Source organism: Grammomys surdaster, unplaced genomic scaffold (assembly GCF_004785775.1).
Source record: "Grammomys surdaster isolate TR1022 unplaced genomic scaffold, NIH_TR_1.0 121954, whole genome shotgun sequence".
Taxonomy (NCBI): domain Eukaryota; kingdom Metazoa; phylum Chordata; class Mammalia; order Rodentia; family Muridae; genus Grammomys; species Grammomys surdaster.
The window spans coordinates 51,380-75,365 of record NW_021617605.1 but is presented as its reverse complement, the minus strand read 5'-3'; the positions used below and the strand labels follow the sequence as shown (position 1 = coordinate 75,365).

Here is a 23,986-nt window from a genome sequence, read left to right as displayed (position 1 = left end):
CTCCCTTGGAGATGTGATATGTGGATATATGACCTTGGGTTGGCCATTCTGAAGCATCAAACATTGAATTAGAAGCTAGAGATGAAAAGATAAAGTAGGGAGAAATTTTGGTGGTGGAAATGCAAAAATGACAACTACTATCATGTCACTAAACACAGCAGAAGCAGTTTGCAGGGGTAGAGTCTACGCCTAGTGCTGTAGACAATGGTCACATAACAGTGGCAACCAGCATCATAGTTCCTAGGGTAGCTTTGCAACTTTAGCCATGGTCCTAGCCACAGTCTATTCTTCCTTTATCCTCCTTACTTTCAGAGGTGAGTGATGGCTATTCTTGGCTGTCAACTTGACTACATCTGGAATGAACTATAATCCAGAAGTGGAGAACACCTGGGAGAGATTAGTGATTGGGTAAATCCACTTCTAGTCAGGACCGTTGAGGTTGGAAGACACACACTTTTGATCCAGATCATGCCTTTGATCTGGATCTTGAGTCAGGAAGATACAACTTCAGTTTGATCCACACCTTCTGCTGAAAGCCTATATAAGGACACGAAAGAAGGAAGCTTTTGCTCTTTACCTGGTTGCCTTGCTAACGTACTCATTCCTTAACTGCCATTCACGCCTACTTCTTCAGGATTCCAGCATCTACTGGAGACCAATTGAGACATCCAACCTTGTGCACTGAGAAACTACTGGATTCTTGAAATTTCTGGTTACAGCCAGCCATAGTTTGATTAGCTTGACTGGCAGCCTGTAAATTATTCTAATAAATCCATATATATACATGTATGTATACATATAATGTACATAGATTCATATATATGAGAATATTTACCATATCCAATACATATTCATTCTATACATTTTGTTACTCTAGAGAGTAGAGTAACAAAGAAGGTTTTTTGGAATATCCTAGTAGTGACTTGAATCAAATAGCATATTTTCAATGTTCCTTTCTTATATGAAAAAATCCGAAGTTAGCTTTTGTTAATTATAATTAGCAATACTTTGATATAAGTTAGTAACACAAAATAGGATACATGGAGCAACAGGACTTACATTGTAAATTATCTAAATACAGAAAGGTACAGGGTAATGGGGCATCAGAGTTTTGAGCCGGGCAGTCGGTGTTCTTTGCCATACAATGATACAATAGGGTTGTGTGTGTGTGTGTGTGTGTGTGTGTGTGTATTACTGTGTGTGTGTGCAGCTAGTGTCTTCCTCTGTCACTCTAAGGGAACTTGACGTTTATGCCAGGCTGGGAAGGCTAGGGAGCAATGTCTCAGGACCTGTCTGTCTCTGTGTTACAGGCACACTCATACACACTCATCTTTCACATGGACACTAGGAGTTCGAACCCAGATCTTTATGTTTGCAAAGAAAGCACTATTATCCATTTAGACCTCTCCCCATCTCCACAATGGTTATTTTTAAAGTATTTGCCAAAGTTGTGCAAGAAGGACAATAAGTTGAAAGATGGCCTGGCCTCTCTGAGGGCAGACAACATGAAGAAAAAGGACTTTACAGAGACTCTTCCTACTACCTGTTATCTAAGAGACGGAACATCAAATCATTTGGAACTGTTAAATCAAAATAATTTAATTTTCTACTTGAGGTTAAATTTACTAGTACACAGAGGTATGCAGTGAGATAGGAAGTGGGTAGTAGACCTGTATTTCCACAGGAGGCCTAGATTATAAAATGGCCTCACAACCAACGGAGAGAGAATCTTGAGGATGCAGAGTTTTGCTCAAGGGAGTAAACAGAGAACTTAAAGTCAAAAGTTCTTTGAAGAAGTGAAAAAACCTCCCTGGGACAAGTTCCTCTGAGTATCCCAGGCAACTTTACAACAGCATTACCAAACATTGCTGCTTTGACTTAAACACAATGCTGCTTGCTGAGAACTGTAATTTGAAGAACCTTAGATGGATTCCATTCTGTTGTTTGAAGCTTCAGAGAGCCCCAACCGTTTTCAAGTCTATTGAATTACTAGCTTGGGTTTTGCAAATAAAATATCAGTTCTTTTACAGAATGATCTCAGACAACAAAGATTTCATTCTTTATGCTTTGTTCCCTCTTCATCTAGAGGGTGAGAGAGAAACTGAGGCACAGAACCCTTGGTCTTGAGGTGATCAGAATCAGCTTCCAGAATAAAGTACAGAGAGTCAAAATGAAAATGTCTCCAGTCTTTGTACCTTGTGCTCAGCCATCTGAAAAGGAGTCTTTGTCCTAGTTTTGTTGTTGTTGTTGTTGTTGTTGTTGTTGTTGTTTTGGGGTTCTGTTATCCAACCCAGCAGAGAGTGAGATGCCTGAACTCACATTATGCATTTTATCTGTCACAGCAAGGATGGAACGATGTGTCAAGGGATCTCTGCTTCACGTCTGTGTCAGCTGCAGGGCAGGCTACGTGCTCCAGAAGCCTCACTTCCTCATCTACTTCACAGGCATGCCTGTGCAGATCCATCACCAGGGAACTGATTGGAGAAGGGTACAGATGTGCAGTTTCTGTCACAGAGAACTTGGGACCTGGGGCCCAGTTCAGTGTGTCTTTTGGTCCTTCTATCCTCCTTCAAAAAGTCCTTTCACTGGGTCTATGGGTCAGCTCTCTGGCAGTGTCACACTGGCATAAACTGTGGTGGGGTTTGATTCCTATGGGCAAAGAAGAAGTTTGTGGGTGAAGGAATAGAGAAAAGTTTCACAGGCAGGAAACAGAACAGCATTCCCTGGGGAAAGGAACGGCTTAGAATTCACACAGCATAGCATTATGCTTACAGGCTGACACTGTCCGGGCATGGCTAGAGCCAGCACTTGGGTCTCCAAGTGTTTGCCTGCAAATTTGATTATATCTCTCTCTTCCAAGCATAAGTGTGCCATCAGAGAAATGAGAGATTTGCCCCTAGTTATCTGAAGACTGGCATTGCCCTCCCTCCCCTACTCCTCCCACACCTCTCCCACCCCTCTTCTTTCCTCCCCTACTCCCTCTCCTCCTCTGAAAGAAACTCTCTTAAATCAGGACTTCAGTCATGCCATGATATGCTGTATCTCCCCTTCATGATAGACTGAATCCTCTGAAACTGTAAGCCAAAACAAATCTCCCTTAAAGTTGTTCTCTTACATACTTTGGTTGTAGTAATACAAAAACAGTTAATAGATTTTTTCATAGGGCAAGGAGAGTCAAAGAAAAGAGACAAGCAAGTTCACATCATGGCAGATAGGAAACATTAAAGCAGGATACCAAAAGAAACCAGAGCAATACCAATCCTGCTTCAAAAACACACAATGGGTGGGCTTCTTCCTCCATCATGGCCCCACCACCTAGCTTTTCCATCTTTTAACACTATGATTACATTATGAGGCCATCATGTATCAGGAACCTGTCAATCAGGTCAGAACCTTCATCATCTACTGCCCTTGGAAATACCCTCAGAAACACACCCAACGGTGGACTTTACCAACTTCTTGGGCACCTCTTAATCCAATCAAGCTGACAACCAACAATAACTATCACTGAATTCTTCAACAATTCTTTTCTTCCTCTCCCATTTTCCATTATTCCAACTTATGGTCAGTCCTGGGGTATAGTTTGGAGAAGCCAAGAAAAGTCTACACTATTGAGTTTTTATAGGGGCTAGTAAGACCCAGATGTAGATGTGGTACTCATTCATTGCTTTTAACAAGTATGCCAGGTCTTTTAGACGTGGTCCTTGGATGACTCTGAGAGAGATACTAGCCAGTAGATAGGAACCCACAGCTTGTGAGATGGAATCAAGGGGTTTGTGTAAGCCCTCACTAACCCTGGCTGCAGTTTTTCCTTGCCCCTTGTGTGATCTAGACCGCTCTCCTAGTCTGCCACTCACCAATCTGTTTCATTCCATCTCTACTAAAAAATGAAGTAAAATAAAATAAAATAAGTAATAAAATCCTTCTTTCCCTTCTCTGTCTCTTATCAGACATTCAGTGAGGAAAGGCAGAGATATGTCACCTGGACAGACTCTGGGGCAGGCTCTGTGGCAGCCACATAAATGGTTGTGCAGGGGTCCTGATCTGTCAGGGAATCATGAAGTTTCTTCTCTTGAGGCTACAAAAGAAGTAAAGAAAGCAGATTAGATGAGCAAAAATGTGGGTCCCATCCACCTTGGCCCACAGAAAAGCAGTTCAAGTTCAAAAGCTCCTTAGCCACTTACTCTAGTTTCCTCCCTGGTGAGAATACTCCCAAACTTGCCTGCAGTTCACTGTAGCCACTCCCCAAGTTATCTCTCAGGGCTTACAACCTCCCAAGGCAACCTTATCCCTTGTTAATGCTTCAAAAAAAAGTTTACTGAAATTGCCATACATTTCTTAGTTAATAGAGTTTGGAGAAAAATTTAATTTAATGAAGAATTTCTGACTAGGGATGCAATGGTGGAGGAGCACATAAAAACAGTTTGATAATCAACTTTTATTCACTGATGCAACCTTCTCTTCTCTTCCTGGTTGGAAAAATTTTAGTGTGACCAGATCGAAATGTAGGAATAGTGGCTTTAGTAAATAACCCACACTTTCTGCATTCAATTGGGAAAGTTTGCAAAGAAGAGTGTGAAAGGCACCACCCGAAGTTCTACTGGAGCTATGTTGCTGAATTCCCCTTTAGGATTTTTATCTAGGTATAAGGAGTTACTTTGAACACAGTTTTAGCCATATGAGCAGATTTTTGTTTCTCCTGCCTTCATTTGGGGTCGCTGACTTTCATGTCTCCAGGAATTGGAAGAACATCAGGTGTATAACTTGTATAACTTAATTCTGCATATTCTTTGTGAATGCAAACCCTTGAAGTTACTGTACAAAGAAGGAGCCATGATACACTCTGGAGCGGTTCCTACCAGATAAGCAAACAGCTGTTTAGTTTTCTATGTTGATATGTTCTGGTTTTGCTTTTTTGAGATAGAATCTCACTGTGTAGCCTTGGCTAGACTGGAACTCAATATGTAGACCAAGATATCGTCAAACTCATAGAGATCTCCCTGCCTCAGCCTGGGATTAAAGCCATGAACCATGAAACCTGGCTGTTGTTATATTCTTTATACAGATATCATACAGCAATTATGATGAAAAGACAAATGCTAATTTTTTAATAATTATCTGTTATCATCTTTATAATGATATAATATAATCATGATAAACATAAATGAAAGAAATTGTAAGGATGTGAGTCTGTATATTTTATTGATATATAAAATAATAATGTCTTATATATTTAAAGTACATATAAATTAAAATCAATAGAATATAAATCAAGATGCAAAATTATAGTGTAGCTAAAGTGTTGTAGTGGAGGGTAATAATAGGAACAAATGTATGTTAAGAAGTCAGGGATGTATTTTATAATCTCTAGGGTATCCACTAAAAATAGAGAAAACAGTTATTTAATTACTAATACAACAGAGAATAAAGTAGAATAATAAAAATACGATTTTAAAAAATCGTCTAGCAAAGAAACTCCAATCTTACCAGTAAGCTCTGCCAAATATATAAAGGGAGAAATACAATAAATCCCAGCCAAATATTCCAGAGAATTACAGGGAAAAATGCATCAAAATAACCAGAAGGTTAGAGCAGCAGATGCAAGAAGGTGTTGGTAAAATAGAACATCATCTTGTGATACATTTTTTTGTCTAGCAAACCAGGAATAGAAGATAACAATTTGTTTGTTTGTTTGTTTTTCTTTCTTTCTTTGAAACTTGTTACATAGTTCAGGCTAGCCTTGAATTTGCCATAATCTTGCCATCACCTCCCAAGTGCTAGGATTACAGGCTGTGCTTACCCTGCCAATATATTGTTGATTTATCTTATTTTTAAGTGTGTGTGTGTGTGTGTGTGTGTGTGTGTGTGTGTGTGTGTGTAGGGGATACTCAGACTGACTATGAAGAGGCACAGAAAAGCAAGTGCCTACAGAGGCTAGAACGGGGAGGACATTGCATCCCCAGGAACTGGGGTTACAAGTGTATACATGGACGTAACCTGCCAGACTGGGAACTGAACCCAGGTCCTCTAAAACAAGCATTATACATTCTTAACCCTTGAGTAATCTCTAGGTCTCAACAATATTTTTTAATGTGGAAAAGAGCTTACTAGAAAATTTTCAGCAAAAATACTTAATGATGGTGTATTAAAAGTTTTCTTTTCAAATCTGGAACCTTATGAGACTGTCTGTTACTGGTTCTGGTCACCACCATGTGGGAAATCTCAGCCAGTGAAACAGGGCAAAGGAAAGCAGACAGAGCTCTGTGATTTGGAAAAGAAAAGCTAATTCTTTGGAGATAATGCAAGGACGTTGGAGAAAACTCAAGTCATTAACAAACAAATGTAAGAACTTATAAACCAATTCAGCAGTGTTGCAAATACAAAATTGATATACAAAAGTTAGTTTTTGATATGTCGATAGCAAATAACTAGGAACTAAAATTTTTGAAAAAGGTAGTGTTGATAGTGTTTTAAAATATAAAATGCCAATCGACAAATTAGAAAGATATTATTTGGAAAACTATAAAATGTCACATGTAGAAACTGAACAAGACTTAAAGGATAGGAAAGATTCAAAACAATGAAGATGTTTACTCTCCTCACTGGTCTGTTTGGTGCTAATTAACATCCTAGTAATATTTAGTGAGAAGGGTTTAACAGATCGATTTTGAACTATCTATCAAATGCAAAGTACCAAAATTGGTCAAGAATGCTTGAAGAAAAAGACCAAGTGGGAAGACTCATTTTATCAGATATCACAATTTATATCTCTAATCAAGGCAGTGGACAATGGGGCAGAATACAGAACATCAAATAGAACCACACATAAATGGGACCTCAAATTATAATGAAAGTGGTATGGCAGTTGGGGAACACTCTGTACAACAAATGACAAATAGAATATACACATGTGGAAAAAAAAGAAAATTTAGTCCTTCCTATTAAAAACTCAAAACTATTTCTTAGGTATATAACAAATAAATATGAAAGAGGATACTGAAAGAGTATTTTCATTACCCAGGACTGAGAAAAGCTTCTCCAACAGGTTGTAAGAACTAATAGCTGTAAAGAATGAGGTTATAACTTGTTCTACCCTGACATTAAGAAGTATTTTTATCAGTATGTCTTGCTGAGAAGTTACTAAGGCAAGCCACACATGATACGGATCTAACCTCAAAAGGGCTTACTTCTAAAATGGCCTTTTGGTTTATACAAAGGTAAGTGGGTGAGAGATTTGAAAGCCGGGTGATTTTAATATGGCAATACACATATAAGAAGTTGTTACTTCTCAGGAAAATAAGCCATAATAAGACCTCCCTGCTGGGATGGATGAACGGCTGATAGTAATTTTTGGCTAGCATGTAAACTATTAAGACTTATTTATTGGAAACACAGATTGACTCCCACTCTGAAGAACAGTTTGGTCTCATCCAGTTGATTGGGGAATCCAAATACTCTCATCATTCAGCAAATTTACTTCTAGACTTGTGCCCATCAAATATGTAGACATGTTCATATGAATTTCATAACTGTAATGGTCATAAAGGCCTCAAACTGGAAATATCTCAGATGCCCATTGATACGTAACTGGATAAACATATTCTAAAACAGCACATTCATATATTGATAGTTGATAAGCCAGCGAGAATTAAAAAACATGCATGAATTTTGTAACCTGATGCAGAAACCAATGGACTCTATTTTTATAATGGTCAAGAAAAAATATAATTTACATTTCTAGAACGGAGGATTGTGGTTATCTCTGGGGAGGAGCCAGGCAGCTGTGGTGCAGAGGTGTTTTGGAGGGAATGACAATGTGGGTGGTACCTTATGGGTAGAAGACTCAAACTGAAAGATATAATTTCTTCTCAAGTAGGTCGGTAGGTTTGATGCAATCCTACTTTTTGTTTTATAATACTTGAGAAGCTGATTCTAAAAGACACACTCAGCTAGGTGTACCTTTGGGCGAGAGAGTACTATTAGGTCTCTCATGGTTTTAAATGGAGGCTTGTTCTCAATAGGTGTCCATGGGTGAGGTAATAAACCCAGCAGGAAACGAGCAGGCAGCAGAAAGGAATTTGCCCAGTACTGTTAATTTATTATTAAATTATCGAAAATTTATTTATTGTATTATTATACAATCATCCTTACTTTCATAACTTTTACTCAAGAATATGCTCCCACCACATCATAAATGGGCTGACTGTGGGCTAATCCCCTCCCTAGAGTTAGCTATGTCTAGAAAACAACAGGGTCTAACAAGGATCCTGTAAACTCTCCATCTTTCACTGCTGACATATCTGTTCCCTGACTCCATCATGTCTCACGTTTTCCCATCACTTCTTGCTTAGTTCAGTGGTCATGTTACCTCAGCTTTTTCCCCCTCTTCCTTATTCAACATGTTGTCATCTTTCATTTGAACCCTCTCTGACTAGAATTATCAAGGTACTCCCTTTCTGGCCCTGACTGTACTCTGCAGATGCCTTTATTTGGAGCAGGCTGGCCTGTATACTACACAGTAGTTTTGCCATATTTCCCCTCCTTCCCCAAGCCTACAACCTTCAAGAAGCAAGTTTGAGAATTTCTAGGAGTTCCCAACCTAGAATACTGCAGCTGGAAAGCATCCGATGTCGTGTGCTTACAACTTCATTCATTACTACAAAAAAAGCAGGTGACCAGATTACCCAGTGTTTTCTATGATTTCAAACAATATAGGGGTCCGGTGACACTCGGGGAGCTCTTGTTCTTACTCTTCTAATTTCCTAAGTTCATCTACTCTAGATCTCTGCAGGACCATGGATGTGTGCAAGGCAGCCTATCAGAAATTCTGTGGAAAATATGACAGACACTCTCCAAGGAAAGCATAGAACTTACTCCTGATTTCTGTACTTGAGCATAAATAGTATGGCTTTTTTCTTCTACTGGTGGCTGGCAATGATTTGGTTTACCTGGAGAGAAAGAAACACAGTGGTTACCATTCTCTAGTCCTCAGTGTGAGCCCTCAGCTCAGTTTTGTCTGGCCTTTCCTCTCTACGGGATAGTCACCTCCCCCAGCATTGCCATAAGAATGAGGCACTAGTTCTCAGCTTCCACTTGTTCATTCACAGCATTAGATTGGTGATTTGTTCTGTCTAGACCTACCTAGCAAATGAAATTTGAAATGCCTGTTTCATAGGATTGCTGAGAAACCGAATAAGACGACACTTGCAAAGCACCCACACCAGTTACTCTAGCAGATAACAAATGTCCTATATGTGCTGAGCATTTTCTTCTCAACACCTCAGCCTCCCTCTCTTCCTCCTCCATCCTCTTCTTCCTTCTCCTCCTATGCTCCACTCATTGCCAAAACATGGCCTCATTCTATAGCCCAAGCTGCCTTCAAACTCAAAATCCTCCTTGCCTCAGTCTTTCAAGTACCAGGATTGGAGCAGATGCCATGACTCCCAGCTTGGGTGCCATTTCATTGCTGTGGTATTCTATTCGGTTGCTTTAATCTTTAGTTCTGTGTGTTATCTGTTCTCCTGAGAGGGTTCTAGGTTTCCTGAGGTCACAGCTTGTTATTTAGAGAATGTCTTCTATTCTCCAGCTGGCTTGATTCACGGCTCTATCTATTTCTGGAGGGCTTGCTCTGTGTGTATGGGATGGTGGTATAGCGGGATGATCCACTTGGAGGCATCTAGAAAACAACTCAGAACTACCACTCTTACACTCATAATCTAGAAAACTAGCTCAGGGTCTGAGGTCTTCATAGATTAATGAATTGTTATACATTTTTAAGTTACAATGAAGCTCATCATAAAAATTCAAGAAGGATAGAAATACATAAGATTATAACCTGTAACTCCCTCTCCCTCATTAACCAACCTCATTTCATCCCCAGAAGTAACCAATTAAAAAGCTCCCTGTATGTCCATCTTTGGACAATATAATGTTCTCTATGAAGACATCAATAATCCCTCTGCATAGGCTAATAATCACAAGTGGCAAGTGAGTACTTGAGCTGTGTGAGCAGTGAACCAAGACACCATTACTTAACAGTAATTTGATTAAATATTGGATGGCACAGTGTTAGATATCGGTTATATTTTATAGGTTTTTCTCTTTTTTACACAAATGGTGTTTTCGGCTTTCCATGTATGTACTTTTTCTAACACTGAACCACTCCTCTTGCATGCATCATGCACTAGCCAATATGTGGAAAGACAGGAGCCTGCCCTGTGGAGGACTTGCAGGGGACTGTTGCAAGATCTAGGCTGAGTATGGAAGCTCAGGTCAGAAAAAGCTGTAATTTTTAGAGTAAAGTTACTAATGTCGATTAACTTAGCCTCTTCAAAACCTGGAAGCCTATCACTGAGATAATAGCTCCAAGAAGTACACTCTGGTCTGGAAGAGAAACCCAGTCTTGCGAATGTGGTGGAAGGGCTGATCTCGGGTGTGGTTCTTGGTAAGGAAACAATGGTCGGTCACTGGGGAAGTTCAAGGAATTCTAGCAAAGTCAGTGGGTGATTTTCCTCTGTGGGCATAGCATGCCAGATTGTTCTAATCTCACTGGTGAGTGAGTGGATTGTGTGTGTGTGTGTGTGTGTGTGTGTGTGTGTGTGTGTGTGAGAGAGAGAGAGAGAGAGAGAGAGAGAGAGAGAGAGAGAGAAATGGACAGACAGATAGTCACAGAGAGAGATGCATAAAGAGACAGGCACATGGAGAGACGAAGACAGAAAGAGAGAGACAGAATAGAGAGACAGAGATAGAAAGACAGAGAGAGTCAGAGACATAGAGAGAAAGACACAGACATGCAGAGAGAAAGAGAGTCAGAGTTAGCAGAGACACACAGAGAGAAGAAGAGTAAGAATTGGAAGGTAGGGGGTCCTAGGTTCTCAGCAGGGGTTGGGGGTAGGAGAAGGGTACAAAGTGTTTCTATGAGATATGCTTTCATTCCAAATCCACTAGAGTTTGCAAAGTGAGACTTGTTTGCCCAGCCCCCTTCTAGGTACAGTCAGGGATACAAATTGAGGATGTACTCAAGTTTTTTAGTGACTTTCAACCTTGCAGGCCCTCTCAGGTTAAAATTTAGAATTGACAGGACAGTCTCAAATGATCAAAAAGACCACTGAATCGAGATAATTTAGATTCTTTCTTCTGTCTCCTCCCTCCCTTTCTCCCATCCTCCTCTTTATCAGTACAGAAACAGATTTTCAGGAGCCAGCTAAATTTGGCTCCATGTCAGCCAAGTCTTGGGATGTTATGGAAAAGACCCGAGTCCTAGACCTTAGCCTTCAAGGTAGCTTTAGCATTTGCTATACTGTAGTTGTAAAACCAGAGGATTTTTTTCTTTTTAATTTTTACCTTTGAGACACGGTTTCTTTGTGTAACTCCACCCTTTCTGGAACTGGATTTGTAGGTCAGGCTGGCCTCAAACTCAAAAGAGAGATCTTCCTATCTCTGCCTTCTGAGTGATGGGATTAAAGGTGCGTCTAAGAAGTTGTCTTATGTGACTGTAGCTTCAAGTACTTTAAACCTGCTGTTACTATTGTTTCTAGAATCTTCCAGTATAGCTCTATACTAGCCTTAAGACTTAAACATTTACCTACTCACATCAAGAGACGTATATGCGTATAGATGTATGTGTATACACGTGCATCATGCAGGAAAACCACTGTGTGGTGCTTTCTGTGCATTGGCTTGTCAATCACCACAGCAATACCACAAAGGGGATAATATTCTTGCTTTGCAGATGGTGAGAAGATTGCTTGGTTACACAGCTCATTGGTGGCAAAGTGCATTTGAATGTTGTCTAAGGTCAAAGTCTCACGTTTTTATTGGTTTATTTGGGGTTGGGGTCTTAGTATGTAGCTCAGGGCTGATCTAGAATCCATGCGCTGGAGTGATCATCCTACCTCAGACTTGTAAGCAGCTGTTACTACAGACTTGTCTCACTGCACTCTACCCCATGCCTACACTCTTAACTAGTGTATTCCCTTGGAGGTGGAAACTAAGCTAAAACTCTTCAAATTCAGGAGACATTTTGGAGCAGATACCACTAGACATTGCCAACAGAATCCCTTGAGCAGTATTTTGTGGGGGACATAGCAACTGGATGTAGATTTTGGCACAGGCATACAAGGCATAAATGGTGCCTGGAAAAGGTGGATATGTGTTTAGAGGGTGAGTGGAAGTGGGCTTTGGTGGGAGTTTGGGGGGAGGGAAGCACCGCTCCCTCAGAGCTCAGCCATGTGCTGAGCAGAACACCATGTGGAATGTGTGTGGAAAAACAGCATAGCTTTGCTAGCTGGACGAGAAGGAAAACTCCATCTGCTTTCTTAGCCTCCATCTCTCACTGCTTTCTGATAAAACTAAGTAGACCCACTCCCAAACCTTTAGCTCTCAACAGAACTTGTATCTGAATAACACACCCCACCCCCACCATCTCAGTGAACTCTTTGGTGGAGGAAATGAGATAGAGGTAAGCATCTGTGCTGTGATCGACATCTTATATAAGCAAAACCAACACCAATGTGCTGAGGTAAGGGCTTTTCTAAGAAGACTGTATATGGATGACATTGATCTGCATCTTGTTCTGCCCTCATTAAAGGAAGGCCAACCAGGACATCTGAGTCAGAATGCTCTGATCCAGATGAGTGGGTGGTAGTCAGTAAGGCTGAGGGTGCACATACCCTTGAGATAGTGAATAACAGGACAATTGGGAAGAAATACCAAGCACTTAAACTTAGGATCATAGCCTTACTGTTTTTAGCCCACCCTAGGACATGTTTCATGGATGGATCCAAGAGTCCTCTGAGTTCTGTTCTCTAGTAAATCTCAGTATGGTATGCCTCCTGTTCTGATTCCTTTAGTCTTCTGAATCAGCCAAACTTCAGTGTTGAGTTTAGATTGTCTGCACAATGTCTCCTACATTAGACACGTGTGGCTCTGTCCTCTACTGATTCCCTTAACCTGTACAGGGTTCAATAGACTAGAACTGTGCTGAACGGGACCAGGTCTCGAGATGTTTTTATTATTTTTCACAGGGCTCCCAGCCAGAAAACTAAAGTAGTAAGATTGAGTTTGTGCTTAAAGTGAGATCGTACAAAATCTTATTGTCTATATACAAGAGTTGATGCTTGCATAAAATCTATTCCACTTACCACTGGGAGCCCAGCAAGAAATGCCTCCTTGAAATACAGCCTACCTTGTCTTTTCGCCATTATTATTCCCATGGAAACCAGGATGATGATTAAAATGACCCCAGATGGTACAGCAGTATATGGTATCCATGAACTCGACTCTGAAAAAAAAAAAGTCAAAGGTCAATAGCAAAATGCATTGTGTGTTCACTCCCAGAAGCAAGGGGAGTGAGCCTTCCCCCACCCAAAAAAGAGGGGAGTGAGCCTCCATTGCTGTGTCTGTCTCCCCAGGGAGATTTTTGTTTGCATGGCTTTAGAGATCAGCTTTAGAGCATTAAGATTTCCATCTCTACCTTTTTACCTTCACTTTATTTACCAGCCCTAACTTCCCATTTCTAATTTCATAAAGATGTTTCTAAATGAAATGCTTTTTCCCCTTGTTTAAACTTAACATATCGATCTCTCTCCTAAGCCAATCTCTTGTCCTGCTCCTCCATTTAAAAATATCGAATGTATTATGTGTCCATTTTTGGTAAAAGGGATATGATGGTCCAGTGCGCTTGTCCCCATGCCCCAAAACTACTCCCATGAGACAACCTGGGGGAAGAAATCTGCTTTTCTTCTTAAAAAATAAACACAACAGTGCTATTATTGCCTCTCAATGCAAATAACTATGCTGAACCACCAGACCCAAACCAAAAGAAACACATGTAGTGTTTCCTGCTTATTGTTATCCCATTCTAAATTAGCAAAGCTAACTGAGGCTTGAAATCACATATCCAAATTTTGTAGCTTTCTCTCTTTCAGCCACTGGGCTTAATCCTTTTGAACCAAGAACACCACTTTGTAAAAATCAACCTTTGTCTCAACAAGATATATAGCACACTAACATAATATTGGGCACTTGTAAGTACTTACAGTCAGATGCTTTTGATAGCAAATTGTATACATATTTAATCAGAGCAAGCCTAAAAGGTGGATACTTTTATTATTCCCGTTTTATAAGCAAGGAAACATCATGAAGAAGTCTAGGGCTAGAGCTAGCAATAGGAGAGAAAACATGACCAAATACTAAAGACAGACTTCCTGGGAGTCACAGAGACTCCTGGACTTAGAACAGGCAGTGAGGTCCCACTCAAAGCACTAGGTTTCTAAGTAATGGCACTAAGTTCTAGTGTTACTAGAGAGACAAATGCAGTATCAGGAATTAACACTAATGTGTAGGGGCACTTTATAAAGTTGATTGTGAAAAAAAATGGGGGTTTAAAAACATCCTACCCTGACATATATACATATATATATAACTATAAACCTCCTGACTGTTGAAACTTTGAGGGATACATCAGAAGTTGAAAGGAAGAACTAAGTGAATTACAAAGAGGCAGAGTAGTTGGAGGCACAATCCGGATGTTTGGAGAACTGATAAAAATATACACAGAAATCTGGTAAAAGGCTCTAGCCCAAAAGCTACTAGAAGTATTCTTCCGGGCTTGAAAGAGTTCTTTTCTTCCTAGGCGCTCTATATAGCTAGTCACAAGACATCTCACTGCAATGACAGATTCGCTTCCTCAAGTAAATCATGTTTTAACCCTGCCAAACACCAACTTCAACCATCTTGGTCAAAAAAAGGAGAAAAGCTAAGTCTGGTGGCTTATGCCTCCAGTCCCACCAATCAGAAGGCTCAAATCAGAGGGCTGAAAGTTCAAGGCTGTGGAGTGAGACCCTTGCCTTAAAAACAAATAAATGAATGAATGAACAATCATGGATAAGCAGAGTTGGTTTCGTATAATACATAAAATGAGGACAGCAGCATGTGAGCTACCCAATTCTGCATGACACACTGAAGAGTATACGGTGACTGAGAGCTCTCTGTGTATGTACACACAGGTAGGTCTGACCATGGTGGCTGAGAGCTCTCTGTGTATGTACACACATGTAGGTCTGACCATGGTGGCTGAGAGCTCTCTGTGTATGTACACACATGTAGGTCTGACCAGGAGTCTGATTGGGTCAGATTCTTTGTTGTCAGTTCCAGGGACACACAGAGAAAGTTCCCCAGTACAAGGTAAGAAGCAGAGACCACAGCCTGAGCTTCATTCACAAAGCTGAGGTGTTGGTCCAGCAAATCATGATCATAGTGCTTCTTATTTTGAGTTCCTCTTTCTTCTTCTAATATATACATATCATGAAAAAGTCTATAACAAACACGAATTTAAGAACAAACACCTGAACCACTTATATCATTTCCAACAATAATATTTCTTCCGAATTTCATATGAGATTTACAAAAAAGACCAAAAACCAAGGCAACGCCCCTGAAACTGGAAAATAACAGACAACTGGCTTTCATGGAGATTTGCCTGCCAAATCCACCTTTGTCGCCTTCACAGGCCTCCTGCTGGCAGCCCTGCTACCCACCTACTCACATAAGCCAACAACCCACTCACAGAAGCACATGACTGAGCCTCCAGTGTGGTAACACCAGGCCTGTGTCTTTCTTTAGGGCATCTCAGGAGGATTAAATCAACCTGTTGTCTATCTCCTGTGACATAAATGACCAGCTTCAGCCAGATATGAGAGGCAATGTGGAAGATGTGTTATCAAGTCTAAGTTTTCCTTTTGCTGTTTAAGATATGTATGGATATATTGGTGACTATTTTTTAATAGAACCGTTGGCTAACAGAACTATATATAGTGTTTAATTTACATGACCCACTGATTTCGTGTTGAGAAAACAAGTATGTGTAACATTTTAGAAGACATCAGTGGCCCAGCTGGGAAGGGAAGAACTGTAGAGTTCAAGCTTTCTGACGGACTCTGGAGATGAGAGTCCCACTAGCAAAGCCGCAGACTCTGATGCCCGGGAGAGCTAAGGCCTGTAGGGTGGCCAACCCATCTCTTCGCCATCTCCCTTCCACATTCTACTTGCTTCCTGATGATGCTTCAGCTGCCCACCACACCTGCTTAGGCCCGATGCTCAGGCCACTCTTCCGTCCTCAGTGTCACCTTTCCTGAACATCCCAGCCTCATTCTGCCCTTTCCTCAAGACTTCAGCATCTCGTGTAGTCAATGCAATCGACGTTAGAACCTGTGTTTTCCACCACTCGCTTTGCAAGGCAAACCATTTTAAATGATGGTATTATAAGCCAGACAGATGGATTCGGTACCATGTGTACTAATTAATAACTAAGTATCTCAGAGAGTCCTTCATACTCCCTGAGGCCTGTTTCACCATCAATAAAATAAGCATAAAAAATTTAGTCCATGGGGTTGTTCTGATGAACCACAATAATAACGTATATAAAGTATTCAGAATTGTCACATGATCAATGAATGTAACCTGCTTTTGCCAGTCTCAGTTTTCCAGTAAACTGCTAGGAGGCTGGAGATCACCTCTGTTATCAACAGAAAGCCTTCCTGTCTATGCAGCAGGCCCCGAGGTGCCTGTATTTAATGGTCATCCACTTGGTGCTATTCACTGACCATGGTATAAGCCCTGGGGAACTCAGGCACATATGGACACCATGCTGCCTATCTAGCTTGTTTGGGTCAGGTTGTCCACGGTTGCCAAAGCTTCTGGAAATGCTTTCCTTGTGGTCCTCTGAGGCTTGTTCATATTGAGCTACTTGTGCTATCCTTGTGCAAGGATTGATTTCTCTATCCATTTCTACACCAAACAAAAGCAAAATGGAAGAACTCTACACCAAGAATCTATATGTTTCACTCATCTTCAGAAGATCCAAAGAGTCTCAAGGAGTAGACTCTTCTGTGAACTGGGAAAAATCATCCGTCTCTCTGTCTCTCTCTCTCTCTCTCTCTCTCCTTCTCTCCCTCTCTCCCTCTCTCCCTCTCTCCCTCTCTCCCTCCCTTCCTCCTTCTCTCTTTTCCTTCCTTCTCCCTTTCTTTTTGTCATTGTTGCTGAGAAGGGCTCTTTCATTGAGGCTAGGCTTGCCTAGAAATGTGCTGTGTGGCCTTGCAATTGTTTGTCTCAGCATCCCCAGCACGGGTATAAGAGGCATGTGCCTGTTCCCTTAGCTGATGCTCAGCTTCTGTATGAACAGCGTCTTCCCATTTCTCGGAGCTTCTAGGGCACATCTATATTCCTTGGTGGGAGGTCTAATTGTCTGTCTTTTAGCATCTACTAAAGCATGTCTTAAATACTGTGAACCCTCTAGAGAGAAATTTTGTAGTAGTCTCTTTAAAAATGATTTTCTTTATCTAGTCAAATGAAGAAGACTTTGTCACCAAAATCCTACCTAGATATCTTTAAAGATATCTGTGTTTATTCTTTTTCTTACACACCCTTATTCCATCAAATATAGGACATGAAAAAACTATACATACATTTGATGAACTTAAATTACTGAATACGAATGGATCATAGAGAACTGACATGTATTCTTTTATTAAAAGTTATCAGAGCGCTAAATATATGAAGGTCTCAGAAGGCATGCTGGGTTACTTTCTGAATGCCCTCAGACAGGAGTCAAAGGAAGTACCGATGACCTACTTGACATAGCTTTGTAATAACAACACGAATCTGGAGGGTGTGCTTTTTGGAGGCACCCACAACACATGGCCTTTGCTCCCATCTTCAGACCAGAAGATCCCGTTCTCTTTCTCCTGTTGCTCATTCATGTAGTGAAGCCTCTCAGGATGGTGGTTCTCAGAAATCTGATAAAAGTCCTTGGCTCTACAGGCCTTTCATTCACAAAAAACATCAACCAACTTTCTCTCTGTGTGTCTTTTTTTTCTTCCTTTCTTCCTTTCTTCCCTTCTTTCTTTCTCTCTTTCTTTCTTTCTTTTTCTTTCTTTCTTTCTTTTTTTTTTGAACCAAAGGTATGATGCCTTTCTCCTTGCAGAAATCTCTCAGAGTCAGCTAAGTAGGCTGACTGAAAACACCTGTACTATTTAGAGGAGCAAGCACTTTACAAGAGTCTCCACCCTGTAGTCCTCTAGTATTAGCTTCGAGTTGAACAAGAAAACTGGCACAGAGCCACACCTCCCTCCAATGAAAATGCTGGCAATCTTCTTTTCCTTTTTGTCTTTGAAAATTAGTTGTCACGGCAACACAAAAGCTTCCCTCCCTTAAAGTCCTTAAATCATATTATTTAAAGATGATTAAAAAGAAAACAAAGCAGAACCTAAGAGATGAATGTAGTTCATCCCGGGAGCCTCTGAGATGCTCACATAACGGTCTGAGAGTACCGGATCTCTTTCCTGCCTTTCATGTGGTTTTTCTCAGCAAGGTTTCTGGCATGGAGCACAGGTCCTTGAAGAAGCTGACACTCTTCAAGAGATGCCTTCTTAGTGGTAGTTTCCAGTGAGAACTGGGGGTGGGGAGAGGATACCAATTTCAAGTCTGGGAACATCTAAGAAAGTTATTACATGGAATCCAAACCTTCTGGAAACTCTCCACGGCAGCCTGTTCCACCTAGATAATGCTGCAAAGGATACCAGCCAATCATTTCTCCCATTCTTTCCTGGCGGTACACGTCAGCTCTGGACACACAGCCACCCAACTAATAACTGTACTTCCTAGCTTTCCTGGTAAAAGGTATGGCCACATAATGAGGCTGTAACTGACTCGAAGTATCCCACCTCTACCTTTTGCCACTGTTGTCGTGTTGGCTTGATGGGGCTGATATTGGAGAGGATATGACCATGAGCATGGAATGTCTAGGTGACTATGCAAATGAGGCTTTGCTAGACTGGAGAGGGGGACACTGTGGAGCTCCAGTGTCAGCCTTTCCTTCCACTGAGCCAGCGTTTTGATAATTTCTTGAAAAAGTTCTTCCTTTTAGTGTGGGCCTCCAGGGGCATTCCCTTCTAGCTGAATATTTAAGATTTTGAATCAATCATCCTCAAACAGACATAATACTTTCAAAACATACTGATAAAGGACAGCAGCAAGTCCCACACGGTCCCACACACTGTTGACCCATGTTAGCTTGCTTCACATGAGCTAGATAAAGGTAAGGCCCAGAAATTCAGGCCTTGGCATAAGAGACTGTATTATAATGGACATTGAAGATGTACAAAATTTCTAAGTGGCCACCAGAACACAGATGATTATATGACTGAGGGCCTAGACAAATGTCATTAAAACTTCTTTCCAAGGAACAAATGTGGCCATGCACAGTTCAGTTGAGCTAAGGCCTCACATCAAAAGCACATGCCAGCATCATACTATATTTGTTCTCAAGGTACCATGAATGACTTTGAGGTTTTCTTTCATTAAAGTGAAAATGTCTTCAGAACTAACTCTTTTGACTTACTGATTACAATGTCTGTTGAACCGTCAGCCTACCCTGCAGTTTCATCCTAGGGCTGAGGTTTCCCTTGGAGCACACTGCGTAGGAAGTCTTTATTACACTAACTGTTACTGCTTTGACCCAGGTCTCAGCTCATATGGATGGATTGCTGTCATAATGCCCTATAACAAATTTCTTTTTCTTTTGCCTCTTGCTGACCCAAGTCTATTCTCTATGCCACTGTGTTTTTCTCATTGAAGTGCAAAGACAATGGAACCGAGTTTCTGTCTAAAACTGCTGGCTCCTATCACCTGCAGGATGATGTAGAACGCAATGCTGGCCTTCTCTGTTTCTCTCCCTGCTTAGGATGCCTTCTGTCGATGAGTTTGGATAACTTCTCATTCCTCAAAGCTCCATCTTTGATGATCTCTGAGAGCCAGTGCTGTTCGTTGCCTCTCTTTATTACTTTGCACATACTTTTGTCTTATAACCTCTCATATCATGTGATCTGGGATAATTGTCTATTTACAGAATTGTCTTCTTAAGAACAAAAACTATATCTCTCTTTTTCTTGACCTTTGTGTGCTTAGTACATTCCATCATGCCGGAACATGGCAAAATCTCAATAGATATTTTGTCAATGTAAAATCCATGCTGTAAAAATTAGCAACTTCCGTTTGCTAATACAAAGTGATAGACCAAGGGTTCTCAACCTATAGGTCTCGACCCCTTCACAGGGGTTGCCTAAGACCTTTGGAAAACACAGATATTTACATTACAACTCATAACAGCAAAATTAGTTAGGAAGTATCAACGAAAATAATTTCATGGTTGGGGGTCACCACAACATGAGGAGTTGATCAAAGGGTCTCAGTATTAGGAAAGTTGAGAACCACTGTGATAGACAAATAGAAGAGAGTTTTCAGTAATTTAGGTAATTTCCTTTACAGCCCTGTGTAGAGGAAAGGTCATGCTGCAAAATACCCATATGTCTGACTTGGACGTGGTGAGGACCTGCTCCATCTTTGGAGGTAGGGGAACATTTACTTGAACTGCAAGTTAACTGGCATTCTCTTAAAATCCATATTTGGAAGTCCTTAGGATGTGGCTTCAATTAAAGATGGAAGCTTTACAAAAATAATCAAATTAAAACTAGGGTGTTAGTGTATTACTGAGGTTTAATTACTACACCTACCAACCCATATGTTAAAGTTCTAAGCCTACCAGAGTGGTATTTGGGAACAGGTTGCTACGAAGGTAATTAAATTCAAATGAGGTCACTGGGGGGCCCTTATCTAACTTAACTGGTGTCCTATCAAAGAGGGAAAGGAGACACACAGGGATGCACAGAGGAGAAAAGTTGTCTGCTGGTTAAGGAGAGGTTAGGAAAAAACCAAACCTGACAATACCTTGATCTTAAACTTCTAGACTCTTAGCATCCCTTGTTAACAGTTCTTGTTGACATACTCAGGAACTGAATCATAAATGTCACCTCCAGAAGAAACATTAACAATTGACCCTTTTCCTCTTTGAGATGGTAAAACAGAGACCCAAGAGAGGAAAGTCTTTTCTAGTAGCTTTACTGGCTGGATGAGGTCTCCATAGGCTTCTACTCAGAGCATCATGTTTCTCCACTTGCTGTCCCTCCATACCTTACAGCAGCCTGCTTCCTATGTACATACTACATAACACACACACATACACACACACACACACACACACACACTAGTGTTTCAGTCATCCTCAGGGTGGCTTAAATGCTTAAATGAGTAAAGTCATCTTCAGTGTTAGCTTAGGATATCCTGAGCCAAATGCCCTTGAGTGTAAACTTTATGGCTTGCCGAGATTTTACTATGCACCAGTTATATTCTTGTCAAGCTATTTGGAAGCATGGAAGGAGTACTCATCTCCATTTTTAGATAGGTTTGTGTAAAATTTTGCTTCCTTGTTCCTAAACAGGCTTTTACAATGGACGAGAGCAGCCTGGCACAATGGGTATTTTGCCCTTGTCTCCAAGAAAAACTAGAGGGTTTTTTTCATCATGATTTCCTAAGGTATTTTAAATGCAGTCACTCTTCTATGACTACCTATAAGAATTGAGTACCAGATAGCTCAGTTCTCCCACTGGCTCTGCGTATGATCTTACTCAAGCCTTTCATAGTTTTTCTTGTTCCCTTTACTTCATTCATAGTGTGAAGATGTTCACACTATCTATAGTATTTGATTTCTGTGAGGGTTGATGATGTCCTAGCCATGTAGGCAGTACATAGTGAACAATCAAAGCCTATCTGCTGTCTGTTATAGATGAAGAATAAAAGTCTCAGAGAAAGCTGAGCTTTTTTATGCCTGTAATTAAAAAGAAACCTCTGGGATCGTATTCTGGAAGCTTCCCACTATACAGTACTGTTTGCTTAGTTTTGTCAGGATGCTCTGAATGACTGTGGGCAGGGAGGACCCGGATAGAATAGCCTACACATGGTTTGTGGGCCACATTTAGAAAGCAGAGAGATGATTGACTATTTCCATGACATAACTGCATTAGGTTTATGACAGAATTCAAAGGAATATTCTAGGGTACAGCAGGAGTATTTCCTATCTGAGAGTCTTCTGGGTGGTGGGAAGTCTCTGTCACAGGAAGTGCTATGCTGAAGACGTAATGTAGCTACAGTTCTCTCTCCTCTGTCCCCATCCATCTAGTGTGTCACATAGAATCGACATCTATTCAGGTTGGAGTCTCAGTGGGATGACCCTTGCTCCATTCCTCAGAAAGGACAATGTCAGGGTATAAGAAGTACCTTTTGGGGCTCTCCCTGAACCTTCCCGTACAGAGACACACAGTCTGGCATGAGAGAGCACTGGTCTATTCTGTATCTTTGTGGTTAGATTGGCTTACATAATCAGCATTCTCCTCCAACAGAACAATGATGCTTTCTACCCAGGAAAGGAGAAAACCTACTCAGAATACTTAGATCTAGGCCTTGATTCCACTAGTTGAAGAAGCTTGAGGAGATAGTTAAATTCTGTGAACTTCAAGTTCCTCATCTGTAATATCAAGCTGGTAGCAGCACCTGCCCAGCAAATTTATTGTGAATCAAAGAGAGGATACAGTTAAAAGTACCTTGCCAGTATGGCTGTGATTCCTCAGGTCCTCTAACTGGGGCTCTAAGATTCACAGTCCATTCACAGCACAAGCCCTTCCCTTATAGCCTATACATTATTATGGAGTAAATGTCTTATGTCTTATATTTACAATGCATTGCTGAGGTGCAGAGATCAGACATCGTATCTATTCCCTTCTCTTGCAGCATAAGTACTTATTGATGGCCCAGAACATAAGTAGTGAACTGTTTATCATTGGCAAAGAACTATCTCATCATAACAGAGCATGGATTTAGGACCTGAAACCTGTAATCCCTTTCCTACATATCCTTGAATACTGGATCCAAAGCAGAAGGCACAGAGAAAGTCTTGCCCTTGGAGACCTGAGTCTGGCTCAGATTCTGTGTCCCCCTTCTTCCCTGTTTATTCCTTATCTGTGAATCAAATGTAATACAATGTCACCTCAGGCCAACATGGAAAACATCCTTGTTGAATGTACCTGGAGGCTTTGACGATATAAAGCAAACGTGAAACATCATATTGTGGGCAAAGCTTGGCTGTGGAAGCAGAGCTATTGGAGTAGTTAGCATTGGATCTGCCATTGATGAGGTACTCAAGTGCTTACCTGAGACTTCTTGCCTGCATTCTTCTTGCCATAGGTTGAAGATCTTAGAGCGACTGCTGACAGGGTTGCTTACAGTGCAGTTGTAGGTGCTGTCTTGATGCTGGCTGCTAAGCCTGACGTGCAGGAGGTGAGAGGAGTTGGCTTGGCTCAGCAGGTGGGTACCAGCCTCGTCACTCCAGCTGTAAGCCACATGATCCCCTTCCTTCACCAGGCAGGCAACCAGCAAGCTGCAGGTCCCATTCTCAGTCTCTTGGGTTTTGTTTAGCACTTTAATCTCTGGAGTGGAGACCTGCTCTGTCAGGAGGAGGAGCAAGGGAACCATCACTGAAACAAAGGTCCCGGAACTGTCCACTTACTTATTTGTCAAAACAAAGTCTAGAGGAAATGTCATTTTCCCCTCGCTGAGAAACCTTACGTGTGAGTTGTCGCTGCTGGGGAACTGTGGCCCATATTATCCCTCACCCCACTCTGCTCACTCCAGGAGTCTCTTCAGATGGAACAGAGAAGCATGTGGCTTATGGTTCCTTTCTGCTGATACTGTTAGGATACTGCCTGCCTCCTGATGCTCGCCATCTAGCTTGCTCTGCCTTATTCTATCAGGAATAAGATAGGGTTTGACTGGCTTATGGGTACAACACCCTAGATGATGAGCTAAGAACATGAGCTTTCAGTGGTAGGCTTTCATAAGGGGTGTGTGTGTGTGTGTGTGTGTGTGTGTCTGTCTGTCTGTCTGTCTGTCTGTCAAAGGCTTTGTGGGTCTAAAGCAGTGGTAGGGTTTTTAATCTTAGCTACAGGTCCTATCATTCATACAATCCCAATGCCATAAGACAGGCAAGGTCTCTCTCTCTCTCTCTCTCTCTCTCTCTCTCTCTCTCTCTCTCTCTCTC

The 23,986-nt window shown here is 41.2% G+C and overlaps 1 protein-coding gene across 1 annotated transcript in view; it reads right to left on the bottom strand.

Moving 5' to 3' along the window:
* Positions 1–1,573: 1,573 nt before the first annotated feature.
* Slamf1 (signaling lymphocytic activation molecule family member 1) overlaps positions 1,574–23,986 on the bottom strand; it is a 32,611-nt gene continuing 10,198 nt past the window's right edge. The window contains exons 3-7 of the mRNA XM_028784378.1: positions 23,100–23,393; positions 13,187–13,282; positions 8,875–8,948; positions 3,983–4,078; positions 1,574–2,649 (exon numbers count right to left, since the gene is read on the bottom strand). Coding sequence (XP_028640211.1) covers positions 2,599–2,649; positions 3,983–4,078; positions 8,875–8,948; positions 13,187–13,282; positions 23,100–23,393 — 611 coding nt within the window. The 3' untranslated portion in view covers positions 1,574–2,598. The remainder of the gene's footprint in view (positions 2,650–3,982; positions 4,079–8,874; positions 8,949–13,186; positions 13,283–23,099; positions 23,394–23,986) is intronic.